Source organism: Gambusia affinis, linkage group LG12 (genome assembly GCF_019740435.1).
Source record: "Gambusia affinis linkage group LG12, SWU_Gaff_1.0, whole genome shotgun sequence".
Lineage (NCBI taxonomy): Eukaryota > Metazoa > Chordata > Actinopteri > Cyprinodontiformes > Poeciliidae > Gambusia > Gambusia affinis.
This window is the reverse complement of record NC_057879.1, coordinates 4,504,544-4,523,642: the sequence shown is the minus strand read 5'-3', so window position 1 is coordinate 4,523,642 and position 19,099 is coordinate 4,504,544. Positions and strand designations below refer to the sequence as shown.

General features: G+C 40.6%; 1 protein-coding gene across 3 annotated transcripts; it reads left to right on the top strand.

The window, feature by feature from the left end:
* The first annotated feature begins 3,825 nt into the window (after positions 1–3,825).
* fggy (FGGY carbohydrate kinase domain containing) lies at positions 3,826–18,330 on the top strand. 3 transcript variants are annotated; one of them, XM_044134723.1, is made up of 16 exons: positions 3,826–3,893; positions 4,239–4,469; positions 5,944–6,055; positions 6,254–6,405; positions 6,609–6,697; positions 7,922–8,037; positions 8,129–8,257; positions 10,446–10,549; positions 10,670–10,777; positions 11,326–11,387; positions 12,680–12,842; positions 13,035–13,109; positions 13,225–13,345; positions 15,212–15,306; positions 16,524–16,585; positions 18,011–18,330. In XM_044134723.1, exons 2-16 carry the CDS (start codon positions 4,287–4,289, stop codon positions 18,090–18,092), a joined length of 1,653 nt encoding a protein of 550 aa, XP_043990658.1. In that variant the 5' UTR covers positions 3,826–3,893; positions 4,239–4,286; the 3' UTR covers positions 18,093–18,330. The 3 variants fall into 3 exon arrangements, with proteins under 3 accessions (XP_043990658.1, XP_043990659.1, XP_043990660.1); XM_044134724.1 differs by lacking the exon at positions 3,826–3,893 and adding an exon at positions 3,908–3,955; XM_044134725.1 differs by lacking the exon at positions 3,826–3,893 and having other exon boundaries at positions 4,336–4,469; positions 5,889–6,055.
* The last annotated feature ends 769 nt before the right edge of the window (positions 18,331–19,099 follow it).

Genomic DNA, 19,099 nt, shown 5'->3' with positions numbered 1-19,099 from the left:
TAAATTGTAGATTTCCACCGAGGGATTTCATAAGATATGTTTCCTATTTTATTAGTATTTGGGTCGGTGACATCACACAAAGTCCAATAATTGAGTTGACCAACTATTGGGGAAAGTGAAGGACTTCTCTCACATTCCCAAAAAAAAAAGACGAAAAAAAAGATTTTGAACCAGTGAAGTTGCATTAATGAAATAAATAGAGTTTGAATAAAAGTGGCACCGGGATGGAGCTTTGAGGAACCTCACATTTAATCTTTGCCCAATCATGTTTACCAAATGATGAAACGTAGTTATGCTCCACCAAGTAAAATCTGAATTAATTTAGCAAAGCAACAGAAAATCCGACATCCTTTTCTTGTCCAATCAATAAATCACGTTTAGATGTCTCAACGACAACAAAAAAAAAACACAAATTTGAGTGTATTGATGTAAACTGGTTTCCCTTAAAAATACTTACAATGGGGTGTACTGTGGTGGCGTAGGGGATAGCACAACCCACATTTTGAGGCCCTGAGTCCTCGATGCAGCCGTCGCGGGTTCGATTCCCGGACCCGGCCGACATTTGCCACATGTCTTCCTCCCTCTCCTTCCCCCCTTCCTGTCAGCCTACTGTCATATAAGGAACACTAGAGCCCTGGGGGGGGGAAAAAAAAATACTTACAACTTATGATTTCAGAAACAATCATTTATATGAACAGCAGGTTGTTTATATAAAATAGATTTAAAAAAAATCTTGTATAGGTTTTTATTTATGGATTTACACAAAATATCGTAGAACAAGCAACTTCAGTACATTTATATAGGATTAATTCACAACAAATTTGATTTAATGGCACTTTACAAAAAAATAAAAACAAGTTCAATCTGTTCATACTGAATTTGATTTTTTGATTTTTTTTTTTTTGTTCGAATGAATTGCTTATCCAGTCAATGTTTTGGCAAGCATGAGTGCGGTGCGTATTCTACGTAGAGGAACTTCTGATATCTTTGTGTTTGTTTTGCAAACAACCAACGGCCTCAATGCTTAGGAAAACGCAGAGTTCGCCCGTACATCCGAGGTATTCAGACTTATAAAAAAAATGTGAAGCATGCCAGTTTTTGTGACTCCCACATGCAAGGCCCTCTGGGTCTGCACTGCTGCCTGAAGCCTCTGTGTAGCTGCAGTCCAGTCCGGCTGGTTTCCCTCACTCTATTATTCAACATGTTCTTCTCCAGCCAACTAAATAAGTCAGCGAGCCCCGATGGGATAACCAGAGGCGCTTCAAGTCAACACTGCTAGTGTTGTCGCAAAACCTGTTGTTTAGAAGTAGTTCAAAACGTTAAAGCTGCAGTATGAAACTTTTATGTTAAAAAAAGTGTTTTCTTTTTTTTACACATTTGTTAGAATTACGAGTTTGTTGTCACAATATAGTGTACAAGACAAATAATCTGTAAAAATCAAAACAAAAACTAACTGCTGAAATACACCACTCAGTCAGAAACAACCAATTAGAGTCATGAGGGGAGGGTCTTAGCGCTGTCCATCACACTTTGTGCTCTCTACTAAGCTATAAAGCTGGCTCATCACAACATAGCCTGCCACGAATGCCGAAGGTAGTTAGCATAGCCACGGATTACGGCGGATAAACTGTTTTCCCGTGACGGTAACTTGTTTTTCCACCTTGAGCAGCGTACCGGAGGTTGATTGGCAGCGCTAAGACTCTCCTTCTGGCTCTGATTGGTTGTCCGACTGGGAGCGGTGCGTTTCTGTAGACTTCTGTAGTAGCACCGGGAGAAGATGGATGTTTGTTTTTCTTCATGACATATTATCTGTCTCGTACCAAAACTGTCATGACATGGTGACAGTTTTAATAAATGTCAAACAACATATTTTTGTAAAAGTTACACTGCAGCTTTAAGGACCCCCCAGTGGTTGTTTCCTCAGAAATGTCTTTTGCCTCCTTTGTAGTAGAAAACACATCCATCTCTGCATTTGTTCTACTCAGACTCTCATGTCTCTTCACAGGTTAGAGATTTCTAAGACACCATGTCTGAATTTGTCTCCGTGCACCTGTGTCAGGTCCAAAGAATACTCATTTCCCATATAAGTACCACACTGGCCCCGGCCATGCTTCCTGTTTCTCTGTTGGCTTTTCCCTCCAGCTGTTTCCTCCGCACAGTTTTCCAGTCGGAAGCTGAAAGCCATCGGCCTCCCGGCAGCGGCGGAATGGTCTGGGATTCCTCCACCCGAGCAAAACACACACACACACAGAGAGAGAGAGAGAGAGAGAGAGAGAGAGAGAGAGGTTATGGTGCGTGTGTTGGATGTATAAACAGAGCAAAGTTTTGCTTACCTTCACGCGTGGACTCGAGAGGAGATCCAACCCGAGGCTCCGAGAGAGAGACAGACGGATGAGATCAAACACTGTCTGCGCTGTTTGTTGAAGAGCAGCTGTTTCTTCCTGCCCTGCTGCTTCGGCTTTCCTCTGTGCCTCCGCGTCTGCTGACCATTAATGGCCCAAACACAGGGCTCTCAGCCCACGCCGCCTCCTTTAGACAGCCGCTTCAAGTAAAGAACACAACTGCAGAGGGAAGAAAGATAAAGTTAGGTAGTTTTAATTGACTGACTATGTTTCTGTCCTTTTCAACAGTCTGTTTTGTTGAAAAGTTGTTTCCTTGTGAACAAAGGCGGAGAAATCAATTCGGCTGAGCGAGGTTATGTTTTTGTAACTCTGAGCGATTCGATAACACACTTTCATACGTTTTGACCTTTCATCCGCACAAGAACTCTGTTTAATACCACTACACGGTTATTTAGAAGAAAAAAAAAGACCGCATGGAGGATTTGAGAAAACTTCATTTGTGTTTGCGTGTGTACGAGAGAAAGCAGAGATTCACGGTCCCTACGCATCACAGCGTGTAACAAATAATCACCGATATTTCCGCGTACTTGCTTTGACATGATTCCCGATCAATATTGTCAATTATTTTACCAAGCCAGTGGCATACAGTTCTGGGCAGACTTTGAAAATTAATAAATTATGTTCATTCATTATCTTCTTTTATTATTATAACACAACAACTCCAATGCTTTATAAATTTATTATTAAAAAAAAAAAAAAAAAAAAACAAGAATTGGATTCAGAAAGATTTTCTTACATAGTCATTACTAAACAACAAACTTAATGTTTGTCTTGTTTTTTACTTCAGTATGGGTGTCAAAATCAAATCAATAAAGAAGTAATATGTAATATTATCAATATCACACTATCTAATGGCTGCAGTCGCAAACATTTGACAGATCTAAAGAAAAGTCTAAAAGAACGTCATGAAACCTGAACGATCAATACTTAGAGACCAGCTTAAAGTTATTACAAGAAGGGAAGCTGAAGCATAATTTGGAGATATTTAAAATAAACGTCCGTATTTCGCTGAATATTTAGTTCTCATGCTGGTTTTGTTGAACCTGTGACGTGGCGTGGACCATAAGGTAAGTGATTATTTTGAATCTTTGCCTCCACTGTCTGAAAAAGCCCAGTCTTCTGAAATGTAATCGTAATAGCTATGTAATCAATGGTCAACGTGTGTTTGTAGAGCTGACATTTTATTTTATCAGTTAGTAAAAATGATATAACAGGGACACCGACATTTGTAAAAGATGTGATACATAAGTAAATAAATAACTTATTATTACGCCAATGTACGTTTTTTTTATTATTATTATTTTTTTAGGTAACCTATCATAAGAATTAAAATGGCTTATTACAATGTTATGGTTTTCTTTATAATCATAACAGCGTGGTTAGGGTCTCCAGGGTTTGTTTTGCTTCGACAAGAAAAATGCGAATGTTATCCTTTTTGGCCGCTTTCGCGTTCCGTCTCATCCTACCGTCTTGTACATATCAAAGTTCATGGTAAGAAACTTGTATGTGATTAAACGTTTTTCTCTCTCTCTACCGTGAAATAAGATTTTCGGGTAAACACTCCGTGTATTTGAGTTTGATAGCAAACGCGATATTGGTTGGGGGAGGTTTTCTGCACGCGGTATTCAAAATACACTCTGCGCTTTTGATTGGTGTAAATCTGCAGCTCTGTTATTCAAACTGAGGACAACAAGTGTCCGTAAGGATAACGGCGTATAAGGCTGCGAGCTACAGTTTTAGTCTTTCTGTATTCATTAATGAATAAAGGAATCAAAATAATAATGAGATGACTCATTCATTCACTCTGGCGTCAACATTTTATTTATTCTTCAACAGTGCACCCAGGTCGATTCTTGACCGGAGGATCCTCGGCGGCTGCTCCACATGGCGGAGGTCTTTTATGTTGGGGTTGATGTGGGTACTGCCAGTGTGAGGGCTGCACTGGTGACCAGAGAGGGGCTCCTGAAGACCACCGCAGAGGAACCCATCACCATCTGGAAGCCCCAGCCGGAGCACTACGTCCAGTCCTCCACAGAGATATGGCAGAAATGCTGCTCAGTGGTCAAGGTAGGAAGATCTCCGTGCAAGAGATGGTAAAATGAAAAACAGAATTGGTATCAAAGGACTCAATCCTACATGAGTTCTTTGATAATCGCTTTATCAAACTGCCCAAATCCCAGAGGTGTACGTAGCATTATAAAAGTAAGTTATTTCAAAACCTTTTCCATCTTTAACGTGACATACATCCTGTACACCTGAAATATAAATATGTCCCTCCTGCTCACATCTGTTATAATTTGCAGAGGTTCCAAAGATTAAAACTTACCCATTGTTTGAAGGTGTCAGTCAGGATAAGGCTGTACAATCCAATTTAACCCATTAGAATGAGGCTCGTTTGTCAGATTAAAAGTACTTTTTGGAAAACAATCTTTTAGCAGATAAGGATATGTTTCATTAAGTCCACATTTTTGTATGTGAAGTGTTATTTTTATTTCAAACCTAAATGTATTCAGGTTTCAGAAATCACAGGCCTCACAGCATGCGTTTAATTAATCTATATGATGGGATTTACTGAATAAATTGGGTTACTGAAATAAATAATCAACAATGCTGTAATTACTTGAAAATAATTTTATATACAGCTGGTAAAGTAAGCATTGAACATGTCTACCTTTTTCTTTTTTCTTTTTTTTAATTTATTTTTCTTTTTTTTCAAAAAGTATATTTCTAATATTTACATTGACAAAACCTTTAGACCAGATGTTGGGGGCGGGGTATAGAGGGACACTCAAGTAAAACACAAAGAAATCAATGAGAATAAGTATCGAACACATGTAGAAACAGATTCGCAAAAAGACAAAGAAAGCCAAGAAACCAGCTGAAATCTGTCTAGAAAACATTCCCACTGCTATGTGTTGTTGTTTTTTTTTTTTTAGCTAACATCATTTGCCTGCTTAGGCATCCTCCTTTACATTTTGCTAAATGTTTCCCTCATTTTATTCTAGTCTTATTTTACTGCTCATGCTTAGGTTGTGTCTTACCAAATTTCCTGTATTAAAAATTCTTCACATGCAGCATTTTTTGTGTGATTTAATCTAACATTTACCTCATTTTAGCTAGCGGTTCAGCTAGCTGAAATGAGGTAAATTAGGTTGTCAATTATTTTTGTCAAAGCAGTTTAGCTACAGCTTATTTGCTTAAATTTATTAGCAATTTAAGCAAGTTTTTACATTTTAATATCTTTATTATGAGACGACACCAGGTGTATAAAGGGAAGACAAGCATCGTGGATCATGTGGTGTAAAATACTGTGTTAGCTAGCTGTACAGATTCTATAGTTAAAATTCACCCGGTTAAGAGTACAAAAATATTATCTGAATATCCTTTAGTGTTGCTAATTGTTTGAGAAATGTAATAGATTATTTTATGGTGGAACATTCTGTGATAATCCAACACTTGATCAAACATTTGTTCCTTACTTTACAGATACACGGTGACCAGTGGTGTGGTTATATGCCGTTTTGGCTCTGTTTTATCGCAGGAAGTGACCAGTGGGGTGCAGAGCGACCAGATCCGGGGCGTCGGCTTCGACGCCACCTGCTCTCTCGTAGTTTTGGACGAAAGCTTCCAGCCTGTGCCAGTCACTCATGAGGGTGAGCGGCGTGTTAGCTAGCTTCCTGTCATCTTCAGCCTTTAGTCTGGTGATTGTCTTGAACGCATTCAGCAACTAAAATTTATGCTTCTTCCCTCCTAGCTGACTTCAGATGAACAAAATGCAGTGTCCGCAAAAACCTAATGCTCTCTCCTGATTTATTTATTTTTCTTTATTTATTTTGGTCCCTGTAATTTAGGCGACCCGCAGAAGAACGTGGTGATGTGGATGGACCATCGCGCTGCGGAGCAGGCGGATCGCATAACAGACACCGAACACAGGGTCCTGAGCAGGGTGGGCGGGATCATGTCGCAGGAGATGCAACCTCCGAAGCTCCTCTGGCTGAAAGAGGTGAGGAAGGTCACCACCTCTTCCTCTGCGCTCTGTGTGTGTGTGTTGTTGTTTTTTTTAACTAGCTGGTTATCTTACATACTTTTGAACAGTCCACCAGCTTCCATCTGTTTGGTGGCGATGTTAAAGTCTGCATGACGCACGCTCATCTACAGTGTGAGTCAGCCGTCAGCAGCTGCTGATTCTCGTTGCCTCTTTGTCAGAATCTAAAGGACAGCTGCTGGGACAAAGCCGCTCACTTTTTTGACCTGCCAGACTTCCTGTCCTGGAAAGCTACAGGCTCCACAACGAGGTCAGCTCCCTCTGCTTTATGTTATACACACACAAACGTACGCAAACCTCTTGAACTTTTGTCACGTTACAGTCACACGTTTTGCTTTGTTTTACTGGGGTTTCACATGAAAAGATCAACAGGAAGTAGTGCGTAATCGAAAAGTGGAAGGCGTTTCATGAGTTTGGCGTTTCTGCCCGTTCTTCTTTGACATTTGTACAGCTTATGTTTAACTTAACCCCTGACCTGTCATGATGACATAGGTGTCCTGATGGACCCGTTTGACCTACATGTAAATATTTTGAGGGCTTTAAAGTCTTTCCACACATTCTCAATTGGTTTCGAGTATTTACTTATTTCTTTCGAGATTCGACGGATAAGTTCTGTCCCCGCTGAAGCAAAGTAGCGCCCACTGCATGATTCTGCCAGGACCGTGCTTCGCTACGTGAGTTTATTGCAAACAGGTCAGGAAGTTCAGATCAGGTCTCATGAGACGAGGGAGCTGTGTCCGCTGCACGGCTGGTGGCAAGCGTTTCTCTGAACGGTTACTTTCAGTCTCGACGCTCCCTGAAGAGGTTCAGATTTGTGGAGTGCTTGAGTAGTAATTCATTTATCCACTGAACTCCAGCCTGTGGATGTCTGCAGTTCCTCCGGTTTGCCCTTTTTCAGAAAATCTGAAGTATTTTTAGTCTAGTTTTAGTGCAAATGTCTTAGTACACTTGGAGTGAGACGGCTGTTCAGCAAGATAAAGGGTTATTTCACTTATAACAAGACATTTTTCTCATAAGTGAAATAATCTGCCAACAGAGGAATTAATTTTTCATCAATATTGAGGAGTAAGTGTATTGTCTTATTTTAAGATGTTTGCACTGGAAACTGGACCACAAAATGGTAAAGAGTTTGAGATTTTGCAGTGAAACTGAAATACACATGGGGCTCGTCGTTATAAAGTAGCAAAATACGCAAAGTTTCAGGAGGAATTAATACTTTCGCTGTTTTTAATCTCCCTGTGTGGATACCAAACTGCGTGTTTTGGTTTTTTGTTTTGGGAACAACGACCTCATTTCTTGGAGTAAAAACAGAGCAGCAGGACAGATTTAAAAAGTTGTCTGTGTTTTTTTTTTGTTGTTGTTGTTGTCAAAATGTTTCGGATCTTGTGTCCTCAGCAGTCGATAACCGGATAGATATCAAAATTCACCCAATGTGTGATGTAATCTGGTGTTATTCTCCCCCGCTGTCCCTCAGGTCTTTATGTACTCTAGTGTGTAAGTGGACATATTGTCCTCCATCTGGCTGGGATCCCAGCTTTTGGATTAGCATTGGACTGGCGGATCTTCTGGAAAATAATTTCTCCAAAATAGGCAAGAACATATAAACAAATCTCATATCTCTCACAAATATTGGCTTCATTTTGGTTGTCGTCTTCCAACGTTGCAATGCTTTTCCATCCAGGCAGTGCGACGTGTTCTCCAGGAAGTCCTCTGGCAGGAGGCCTGACCCCGCAGGCCGCAGCAGATCTGGGTCTGACCCCAGGAACAGCAGTCGGTGCTTCGCTCATTGACGCTCATGCCGGAGGCTTAGGTAGCACACCCACTGGAGACAAAAGGGAAACAAAAGTCGTGTCCAGACTGAAGCCACTTATTTTAACTGTACCAGCTCACTGAGGCGTCTCAAAAAAAACAAAACAAACAAACAAACAAAAAAAAAAAAACCTCATCCTCCACGAAGCAAGAATCCAACTCTGGAAAAATACTTGTTTCTCGTTGTAAACGTCCAGGACAGGTTTCTGCCAGCAGCGTTTGGTTATTATCCGAATCCCTGCAGGAGCAGAAAGTGGGAAAAAACCCCTTTACTGAGGGGCGTTTCTGCAGAGCGAGCGCAAAGAGAACGCAAACAGGAGCGTACGTTGGGACAGGCGTCGTTCAAGCCTCACTGAGCCTCACTGAGACTCACTGAGCCTCACTGAGCCTCACTGAGCTGCAGACATGTTCATGGATTTGCAGCCTCAAAAGTCGTATCAAGTGAAATCAGTGCTTTATCAATCAGTCAATCAAGTTTATTTGTGTAGGACATCTCAGCATCACGGAAATACACAAAACAATCAGAAACAGAGGCGGGTCGAGTACCAGAAATTGTACTCAAGTAAGAGTAGCAGTACTTCGACATATTTTTACTGAAATAAAAGTAAAAGTAGCCGTCCAAGAACTTACTCAAGGAGAGTAAAAGGTATTTGTTAAAATCTGCTCATGTAATGAGTAACTGTCAAATGATTAATTGTTTAATATTTACATTATGTCTTCTATATTTCTAAATCATAAAAAGTAAGTGGAAATTTAGATATTTTAAGGGACAAGAATGACAATAATTTCTATAAGTAACAAAAAAAATAAATCGGGCAAATTAAAAATTTTCCAAAAAGGTTTCTTTCAGTAAAAAAACAAAAAAACCCAAAAAACTTTAACAAAGGCTGCAGGTGAGGTTTTGGTTAAGACTTGTTCGTTTTTCATCCAGCGGGGAGAAAATCCAGACATTTTACGCAAGTAACAGTGGAGATCCTCCATAGTAAAATGACTGAAGTAAAAGCAAAATGTACAACCTTTGGTGTGGGAGGGGGAAGCGCCGGAATCCCAACCATCTGCTTTGGCTCCGCGAGCTACACCCGCTGCTGAACCCTGACCTCTGACCCGCGGTCGGGACCTCTGCCAGCCGCGTATTGTTGCGTCGGTCAGGGGTCGAATCGCTCCGAACCGAAGGTCGCCACGCAGCGAGGACTCTTCCCATAAAACACAAACCAGCTTCTGCAAAACATTATTGCAGCAGCCGGTGTCGTCGCTGAGTCCCACCTGGAGGCTGGGGAGCTGATTTCCTGCTCCACTTCTGCATGTAGTTTGGTGATATTCGTTGATTAAAACTACTGTACGATGGCGTGTTAGGCACGTTCCAGATAGAATTCAAAAGGAGGAGTGAATTTCTGCCAAAAATCTCTAGAAAATGTCTTTTTTTTTTTTCTTTTCTCCCAGTTTCGGAAAAATGAAGAGCCCACTACACCAAACCCTGTTGGAAACCTCCTGGTTATTCCACCAAATGTTGATTTCTGAGCTCTTCCTGAGTTAAAACATTAATGTTGTTGTGTCTAGATGAATATGAACTTGTTTTCTTTGCATTATATGAGGTCTTTTTCAGTATTTTGACCATTTCACATATTCTTCAAATAAAGGTTTGCTTGGAATTTCAGAGGCACGTTGTCCGTAGTTCATAGAAAAAAAAAGAGCAATGTTCATTTTATTAGAAAGGTAAGACCAGAGAAAGTGATCATTTTGCGGTGATCTCTTAAGTTTTTTCCAGAGTTGCATATGTATTCTTGTTTTGTTTTTTATAAATTATATATTTTTTTGTTTGTTCGAAATCAACATTTTCCTATTCAATATTAAATTTGACACGGAAGCCGTGTCACCTGCCACGAACGTCGGAAGCTGCCGCTCCTGAGCCGTGGCAGCTGACACTTTTCCAACTCAGAAATTTTTGTTGTTGAAATTTTCTAACATCAATCTCCAAATTTGAGGTTTTTTACCTAGAAAATTTCCGACTTTTGGAACTCTGAAATTTCCAAGTTTTCTCTAAAACAAAAAAAAAAAAGATTTTCTACTGAAATTTACTCCGTTTATATATATATATATATATATATATATATATAGATATATATATCTATATATATATATATATGTTTCCCATCTAAAATGAGCCCCATACGCCGTCTTACTCCTTCCAGGTGTCATAGGCGCTGATGTGCAAGGCTTCGATTTACCCTGCGAGGGCTGGCCAATCACGTCGCGCATGGCGATGATCTGTGGGACGTCCACTTGTCACATGGCGGTCAGTGGATTTTAGGGATGCATGACTTCCTGTGATCAATTGCTTTGTTTTTTAACTGTCTCTTTTATTTATTTTTTATTTTTTTAAACATAATCACTCATGTATGTGGTTTATGAGCAGATCAGTGAGAAGCCTCGGTTTGTGCCCGGGGTGTGGGGACCCTACCTGTCCGCCATGGTGCCAGACCTGTGGCTTAACGAGGGAGGACAGAGTGCCACAGGAAGCCTGGTCAGACGCCCTGCCATGGTCACCTTTTCACAGATGTGGACATATTCATATATATATATATATATATATAACATCAAATTTAACCATGCTGAGGAGATTGAAACAGTATGGTTCCTGTTTTTGAAACTGAAAAGCAGGCCCTTTCTAGTAGAATTATGCGATATGGCTTAAGAATAAAATCCAGGGTTTCCCTTCAACGTTTTATAGGCCTCGTTGCTTTTGTTTAAAAAAAAACAAAAACATTCATCTTAAATCCAATCCCCTTTCTTGAGGTAAATAACACAATAGCAATTCATATGTTCATGTTTCCCCCGAAAGAATTAAATATATTTCTGAATGTCCGTTGTTTTTCATAGGATGTCCCGACATTCAGTCTTAAGTAGCGACCTAAAACGAAAAGCAAACACCGCAACCTATTGACTTCCTGCACTCATTCACTAGAAAAACCCCCCCATCCTTGTTTGTTGTAACTCATTCATTACTCAGCTAACCTGTTTCTCACGTCCTTGTTATCAGCTGCTCCTCCGTTGTCCCTCTCCTCCCTGCAGATCGACCACATTGTGAAGGGCCACGCTGCTTACGCCCAGCTACAGGAACAGCTTAACCAGAGGTCAGCTCATGGCGAGTCGCTTGGTTTTTCTTGCTTCTGCACACAGCTGACTGAAGGAGGCGCTGTCCTGCTGACTGCTAATGTGGTGCTAATGTTAGCCTGTTAACAGGTTCACCCAGGTGTTGACCTGAGTCCGTCCCTTTCTGCTTCCACAAGTTGTAAGAAGAAAAGTTGGCTGTGTGTCTGCCTCTTTAAAATTTGCCTTTGTTTTTGTTAAAGAGACAAAACAACAGAACAGCTAAGGTGTGCATCTGATATTGGACAAAGAAAGTTATTTTTTTTGCATGTCCTTCAGTTTTTTAATTTAACCATTGGAGCCATTGTTATACAACATATACACAATAAAAGATGCAAATACAAATGTTATCATCACAGTTTAATTCCTTTTTAAATGAACCAAACTGAAATGCAATAACACAACACTCCTTTAGTGAACGATTAGTCATTTGTAGCAGCGATTCATCGATTTTTAGCAGCTAAGAAACACTTCTAACATCAGAACGGATAATCTGAGAATTTATTGAAGTTACAAATTAATAATTGATAGCTTAACATGAGAATTTGAAGCAGGTAAAACTAAAGTTATGCCACTTGAGCCGCTTCTGATTAGATGTTTTACAAGCTGTTATTTTTATCTCGAATTCAGAATGTATACATTTTTGTACAATTTTGGCTTAATAGCTGTTCTGAATGTGTTGCTCTTAAAGCAAATTGCCTCCTTTTATTGTGTATGCTCAAGTTAGCGATTCATTTTTCATTAAATTAGTTAACAATTAGTTCAGTAATCAATTCATTGCGATTAATCGTTTCAGCCCTAACACTTCACACCAAGTGTCAAACATAGTGATATTGTGGACATTAAAGTTTGATCACTTCCATTTGCATGATTGTTTTTCTCACGTCTCTCTACTAAAGTCTGCTGCGTTGGTCTCAACTAGACCCTTTTTTCGAAGGACAATTTTGTTTACAAAGGCTTCAGTTTCCATTTTATTTTCTGTTTGGGTTGTTTATTTTGCACATTTAAAATGTCGTCCAGTTCCAGTGTTAAATATTTGCTAGAAATGAAACTTTATTGACCTACTATGGCATTCTCATCATATTACTTGAAAATGGTCTCAAAACGACAATGTTATCATTTATCGCGATAACTTCTTGTACAGTTTATCGTCCAGCACAATTCATCGTGACAGGCCTGATCAGGAACACTTTCTTTCCCCAGTGAACCATATATCAGGCTGACGTTAAAGTCCAGTAGTTGTCCTAAGAGTACTTTTTATTATTTCTCATTCCAGAGTTCCCTTCACAGGCGGCAACATTTACTCGTATCTGAACAGCCACCTGGCTCAGATGGCCGGCTCGCCGCCTGCTGTGGACCTGCTGGGATCCAGCCTGCACGTGTGGCCGGATTTCCACGGCAACAGGTCGCCGCTCGCTGACCCCACTCTGAAGGGAATGGTGAGGCGCCACATTCTCGGCACATGAAGCTCCTTTTATTCCTCTGAACTTTAGGGATCGATATGTTTTCTTTGAATGTGTCGTAAAACTAAACAAGCGAAATAGTTTATGAAGTAACAAGCTATTTCTCAGATCGGGGTTCAGCTGGTGATTCAGCCCTTCCTCTTCCTGTTCACTCGACTTGTGTTGCAGGTGATTGGTCTGCCTCTTTCCCAAACCGTGGATGACTTGGCCCGGCTGTATTTAGCTACGCTACAAGCTCTCGCTGTAAGCCACGTGTTTGTTATCACTCTCTCAGCGTCTACTGTGTGCAAAACCGAAAGGCTCACGAGGCGACCCTCTTCTTCTTCTTCTTCTTCTTCTTCTTGGGTCTGACTTTCAGCTCGGGACACGTCACATTCTGGACTCCGTGAAAGAAGCAGGATGTGACATCAGAACCCTCTTCCTGTGTGGCGGCTTGAGCAAAAACCTTCTGTTTGTACAGATCCAGGCTAATGCTACAGGTATGTGGTGCGTTCAGGGTGATGTGTTGCATTCAGGTTACCTCGGCAGTGGGAACGCCGAACTTTAAGAAGACGGGATTTCAATATGGTGACGCCCATTAACATTTTTAAGCTTTACCTTCCATAAACAAACACCATTTTTACTTTGTAGAGCTGTGGGCACTACATGTGTGTCTCCTAAAATAAACATGTTTCCACCACATCTGCAGATACAAAGAGCAGCCATATTGAAAGTTGGCCTTAACTTGTGGTAGTCGGAGTTGCTCCCACTTTCCCATTGGGAAATTTTATTTCAGAGGACCTTCCAGTAGATTTTTCCAGCCGGGAAGTTGGAATTTCCCAGTTCAGACCGCAACTGGAACCCAGTTTTACCCTCCTGCTAATCGGAGAATTTTATATTTAGGCCAAAAAAAATGTTAATTTGTAGCCTAATCGGAGCAGAGAACCTTCTCCCACACACTGAAGGCAACTTTCTACATGGCGTATGGGAAACTGCAACTTGGACTTGTTTTGGATTTCTCTGGACAGTATCTGTCTTCCATAAGGGCTCAGATTTGTTCAGAGCATCACTAATTCTTCTTATAGCTTCTGATCCCTGCTGCTTCAAAGTCACAAGCTTTCTTCCAGCAAGGCTCCTTGTTGCTAGGGTTTCTGTTCTCTGTTTTGTTTTGGGGGTTTTTTATTGACAGAATGTGAAACAGTTCGGATGGATTGGCTTTAGCAAGTCAATGTAGCTGACGCCCGCCTCAAAAACGACGCTCTAAGTCATTGTGAAAATTATTAGGAGACGGACCAGACTCTCAGACCTTCTGGCATAAAAGCGTGCACTGAGCAATCGAGTCGAAGTTAAAGTTCTGGATCGGACCCGAACTAGGCATTGCCATTGAACAGATCCCGAGTGAAAGATGAAACCGGAGGGGAGAGGTGTAACTGACCGAGGAACAAAGAGGACTCATCAGGAGAGAACAGGAAACAGCTGAGAGGAAGCAAGAGATGGGGAACAGCTGGGATGAGGAGCAAACTGACAGGCGGGGGAAGCCGAGACATAAACACAGCAGAGACTAATTCAAACTGTAGTTGTGGCATTTAGTAATGACTTTGTTGTGGTCATTTTATGTGTCTATAGTGATTGTGAACAGGGCATGCGTGGACATTGAATGCTGTATGACTTTATATTCTTACAGATTGAAACTCGCTTAATCTAAATCCAATGAAAAGCGTCTTTTGTCCATGTTTTTGGCGTTGTACCCAAACCCGTCACGATAACACATTCTGCTGGACGATAAATTGCCCCAGAACTGATTGCGATAAACGATAGTATTGTCGATTGGAGAACATTTTAGTAATAGTGGCATAAAAACGCAAGCACACATTCTCAAACACCAATAAACTTTAAATTCTAATTAACATTTAAACGCTGGAACTGGAAGAGATTTGGTTGGTCCAAAATAGATTAAAAGAAAAAAACAACAACAAATAAAATAAATTATGAAGTCTCTGTAAACAAAATTAGCTTTCAAAAAATGTATAGTTGAGGCCAAAACACCAGACTGAAGACTTTTATCATTCAGTTTTTGGTAAAAAGAGAGAAAAAAGAGACAATCGATAAATCAAACAAATAAAAATTATTGAGCTTCTTTTAATTTTTCATGCGATTAATTGATTTATTGTTTATTTTGACAGGCCTAGTTGTAGCTGTTAAATAAACCCAAAGAGGAAACCACCCAGAACACAGATGAATGAATTAAAACACAAAGGGATCCCCTAAAATGACAAGATCTGAGTAAATAGAATAATCTAAGTTCAAACAGCAAGAACGTCTGGAAGCAGGAAAGAGCCGTTGCTAAGCGTCGTTTCTCTTCTCAGCACTTCCTGTGGTGCTGCCGGATCAGTCCGAGGCCGTTCTACTGGGCGCAGCGGTTCTGGGCGCCTGTGCATCCCAGGACTATGAAACCATAGAGGTACAGTCACACACACACACACACACACACACACACACACACATCTGTTACACTACTACTCCATTTTGGATTGATTCATGCTCACTGACTAGCAGCAGTGTTTTGGCATTTAATAGACCTGAGCTCAGCTTTTAATCTCTTTAGAACCTGGTAAAGTCCAGTGATTTCATTTGTTATTCTAATTCTTAACGTTTTTTTAAAAATCCACATCATTAGACTTTGTTTGCCCATAAAAGTTGCGTTACAAGACATTTCTTAGTTACACTAACCTGGATTTCAGCAAATATTTAAAAATCAATAGTCTTTTTAGTAAAACATAAAGTGTGTGACTGGAGGAGCTAGATTTCAAATTCCATGCCAATTATCTAAACAGGTTTTACATTTAGTTTGTTAATAATTTAGTGTGAAAATGACTTTCATTTCCTATTGTTGATGGATTTATTTAGCTTTTTTTCCCCCACAATTCTTCAAGTTCCTTGCTTTTATAACTGGGTTACACTGAACAAGAATTAAAGCATGTCATAAAAAGTGTGTCTTTGATGCATGGGTTGGACTACTTGTATAGTTTGATAATCTTTTATCCCAGGGGGTCAATAATTCATACAGGCCTCTTTTCTCAGTAGGACTTAATGTGACACAGAGGTGCATGCTGGGTATTCATGTAAAAGAGCTTAGAAAAGGACCCAGATCTGGAAAGCATGCGTAGCACTCCGTTAAAAGGTATTGTTGAAATGTGACTCAGTGTCGCCACCTGCTGGAGGGAAACCAGCGCATGATACTCCCTCAGTTCTGCTGGCTGTGTCCACGGAGCAGAGAGCCTGTTTGGTGTGCGAGATATGGATTAAGATGTAAGGCTTTAAATCTTTTTTCGGGGCAAAGTTTCACAGCAACCTCAGAGCCACATAGACTAAAAATAAGGCGCTATTATTTGGACCAGGCGGCAGCTGTTAGCTTGTTTTCAGCCATAAATACATGGGGCAGTTGTTGTGTCTGATCCCCCACCTCAGCTCCACGGGCTCCGCTGTCTGGATTTTGTTGGTTTAGGTAGGAGTGAGAGGCCTCCGTGCATTAATCATGAGCCGACGCAATCCAGAACCACCGCAGTCGGATTGTGTTTGGGAGATAAGTAGGTCACAGGCGGACGTGAAATTAAAACGCATGTCTCTGGATGCCCGTTTATGGGGTGCTGTTTGTCTTTTGCAATTTTTGTGCCTCAGGAGGCCATGGAGAAAATGGCTAAAGTCGGGCGAGTCGTTCAGCCAGACCAGGAGCTCAAGAGGTGAGGAAAACGGCTTTCCAAGCAGTACACAACATCAACATCCTGTATTTTCTTGGAAATTTACGTGGTAGTCAAATACAAAGCAGCAGATAAACTGAAGTGGATTTATAAATGATACATTTAACTGTTTTTACAAATACAGCACATCCTTCAACATTACATTCATGCATCTAAAATAAAGGCCTTAAAATGTCTAACTGTGTATAAAAATGTAATTTGTCCCTAAATATGTTATGTTAATATTTGTTTTGTTTGGATTATTTAATATTGTGTGTGTACTTGGTTTTTTTTTTTTCTCGCGAGCAGAAGTTTGAGTCGCTCGCATACATCTCCATTGTATTCTGGCTCGAGGCAATTGAGGCTCGATGTTAACAAACTCTTGCCAACTAGCTAGCTAGCTTTTATGCTTCTTATCAGAAGTGCACATTTATCGCCGGTTGGCTGGACTACATTTGTTTTCGTCACTGTCTCCTTTCTCTTGCCAACCCCATGCGAGGCTACGTGCATTCTACCAACACGTTAAGTTTGACACCGCTTGTATCTTTTAAATATTTTATTCAGTGTGGCATTAAGAAGGTCTGCCAAGTCTTAAATTGACTTCCTGATGTCTGTAGATACTCTTTTACAGCTCCACGTCTCATGTCTTCATGAAACAATCTCAATTGGATTTGGGTCTGGGCTTTGACTGCCATTTTAACAGATGGATATCAGGGGTGACGTTGTGGAGAAGTTTCAACCACCTTTAGGGTCAAAAATGGCATCGGAAGCTAAGAAACATCCCACAGTGAACCATTTCATCCATCATCTGAAAACGAAAAGCTGCCAAGTTATGGCCAGGCAGTGAGCAGCAGCTTGGATTTTGTATCAAGCCATGTAGGGGGTACGCAGACCTACGTGCAAAACACTACTAGTAATCTATGAGTGGCTCAGTCAAAGTCCGATCCAATTAATGAGGCAGTCGTTAAAAAAGATATGTTTACAGATGATTTCCACCCAATCCAAATTTAGTAAACTATTTCCCAAAGAAAAATGGGGTTTCTTTTTACCCCTGTATTTCGGAAGTGCAAAGTTCATAGCAAGTATCATTGTTTCAAAAACATTCAGAAAACTTTATTAATTTTCTTGCCTCTTCATAATCAGTGAGAAAATTTGTGAGTCTGTCAAATAAAATCCCAATCAAAGTTGTAAAAGGTTTTGTGAGGCTCTGCATATATGATACCAAACCTTTATTTCATTATTTATTAGTAACCTACAGTATCTATGCTCATTTAAAACAGATGCACAGTGCTTTCTTTGTTGTTGTTGTTGCTGTTGGCTTTAATAAAGATGTCTTCAGTTTTGTTTTGGTTACAAAAAATCCCAATTGATCAGCAAACAAGATGCAATTTCAACTTCATAACACGGCTTTTTGTTTTCCTTCCACAGTTTCTATGACAGGAAGTACAAGGTGTTCCTGCAGCTGTTCTCCCACCAGAGGGAGTACCAGGCCCTCATGAAGCACCAATGAGACAAACACACTGGGGGAACTGCAGCAGATGTCTTATCCTCGCAGCTCTTATTAATATGAATAATTTCACCTTTTTTTTGTTGTTGTTTTTCTTTCGTTTCGCCTGAAGAAAACCCACGTGCTGAAGGTTTTTGTTCGTCCTGAGCTAGTAGTTATTGTTCAAGTCGGCATCACGTCTTATATTTTGCTTGCTTCATCTTCGCGTGCGTTCCTAATAAATATTGTCGATTTTGAGATACATCTGCGCTTATTTTTCCATTGAAGTCGCAGCTGGGTCACTGGGTTTTGTCCTTCAGTTGGAGAGCGGCGTGTCCCGCTCCAGATTCTCCTTCCTTCCTGTTCGGTTCGCCCCGGCTTGTCCTCGCGCTCCGCTGTCAGGCTGCAGCGCGCGTTCCTAAGATCAAAGCTGATAAGCCGCTCGCTGATGCCGCCGACCGACCCGGTGAGGAGGAGCGCCAAATCCTACACAGCTGACTTAATGCGTCCAGCTTAGTGCTTCGAGTAGTTACTCGACCGGGAAGTTGGCGTCTGATAGGGAATGTGACGGGCATTTCTAAGGCCAAAGTAAGAGGGGGAGGGGGAGTATTTAAAAAATAGGGAGTGGTTAATTGCTTAATTACAGCAGAATTATTCATAATTGTAGACAACAACTATGAAATTTCTGGAGCCTGTGGTATTCAACCTTTTGTCGCTCTGTGTTTGGTTTCACCCGAGTGACGATGACTTCCGTCCGTCACTGTCGTTTGTCGCGGCCCCACGAGCGAGCAAGATTATCTACCGATAACAGCCTTAAACGCCTCACATAACGTCTGAGCAAGACAGTTTTGTTTTTGTTATTGTTTTTTTGCCTGACATAAAATTCTCACTAGAAAAAAACCTACATATACGTGGTTGGTTGTTTCATAATAAAATTTAAGACCCGTGGTTAACGTATTAAATTTGAATAGCACCTTGAATTTCAAAACGAAATGATAATATTTTAAAGCCTTATTTTAGATGTATTAATT

What these genes read in the sequence shown, in the direction of transcription:
- fggy (XM_044134723.1), top strand. Translation starts at nt 4,287, where the DNA reads ATGGCGGAGGTCTTTTATGTTGGGGTTGATGTGGGTACTGCCAGTGTG. An exon ending in CGCTCATGCCGGAGGCTTAG is followed by an intron (nt 8,258 to 10,445) that starts GTAGCACACCCA and finishes TACTCCTTCCAG; the next exon opens with GTGTCATAGGCGCTGATGTG. An exon ending in ACCCCACTCTGAAGGGAATG is followed by an intron (nt 12,843 to 13,034) that starts GTGAGGCGCCAC and finishes CTTGTGTTGCAG; the next exon opens with GTGATTGGTCTGCCTCTTTC.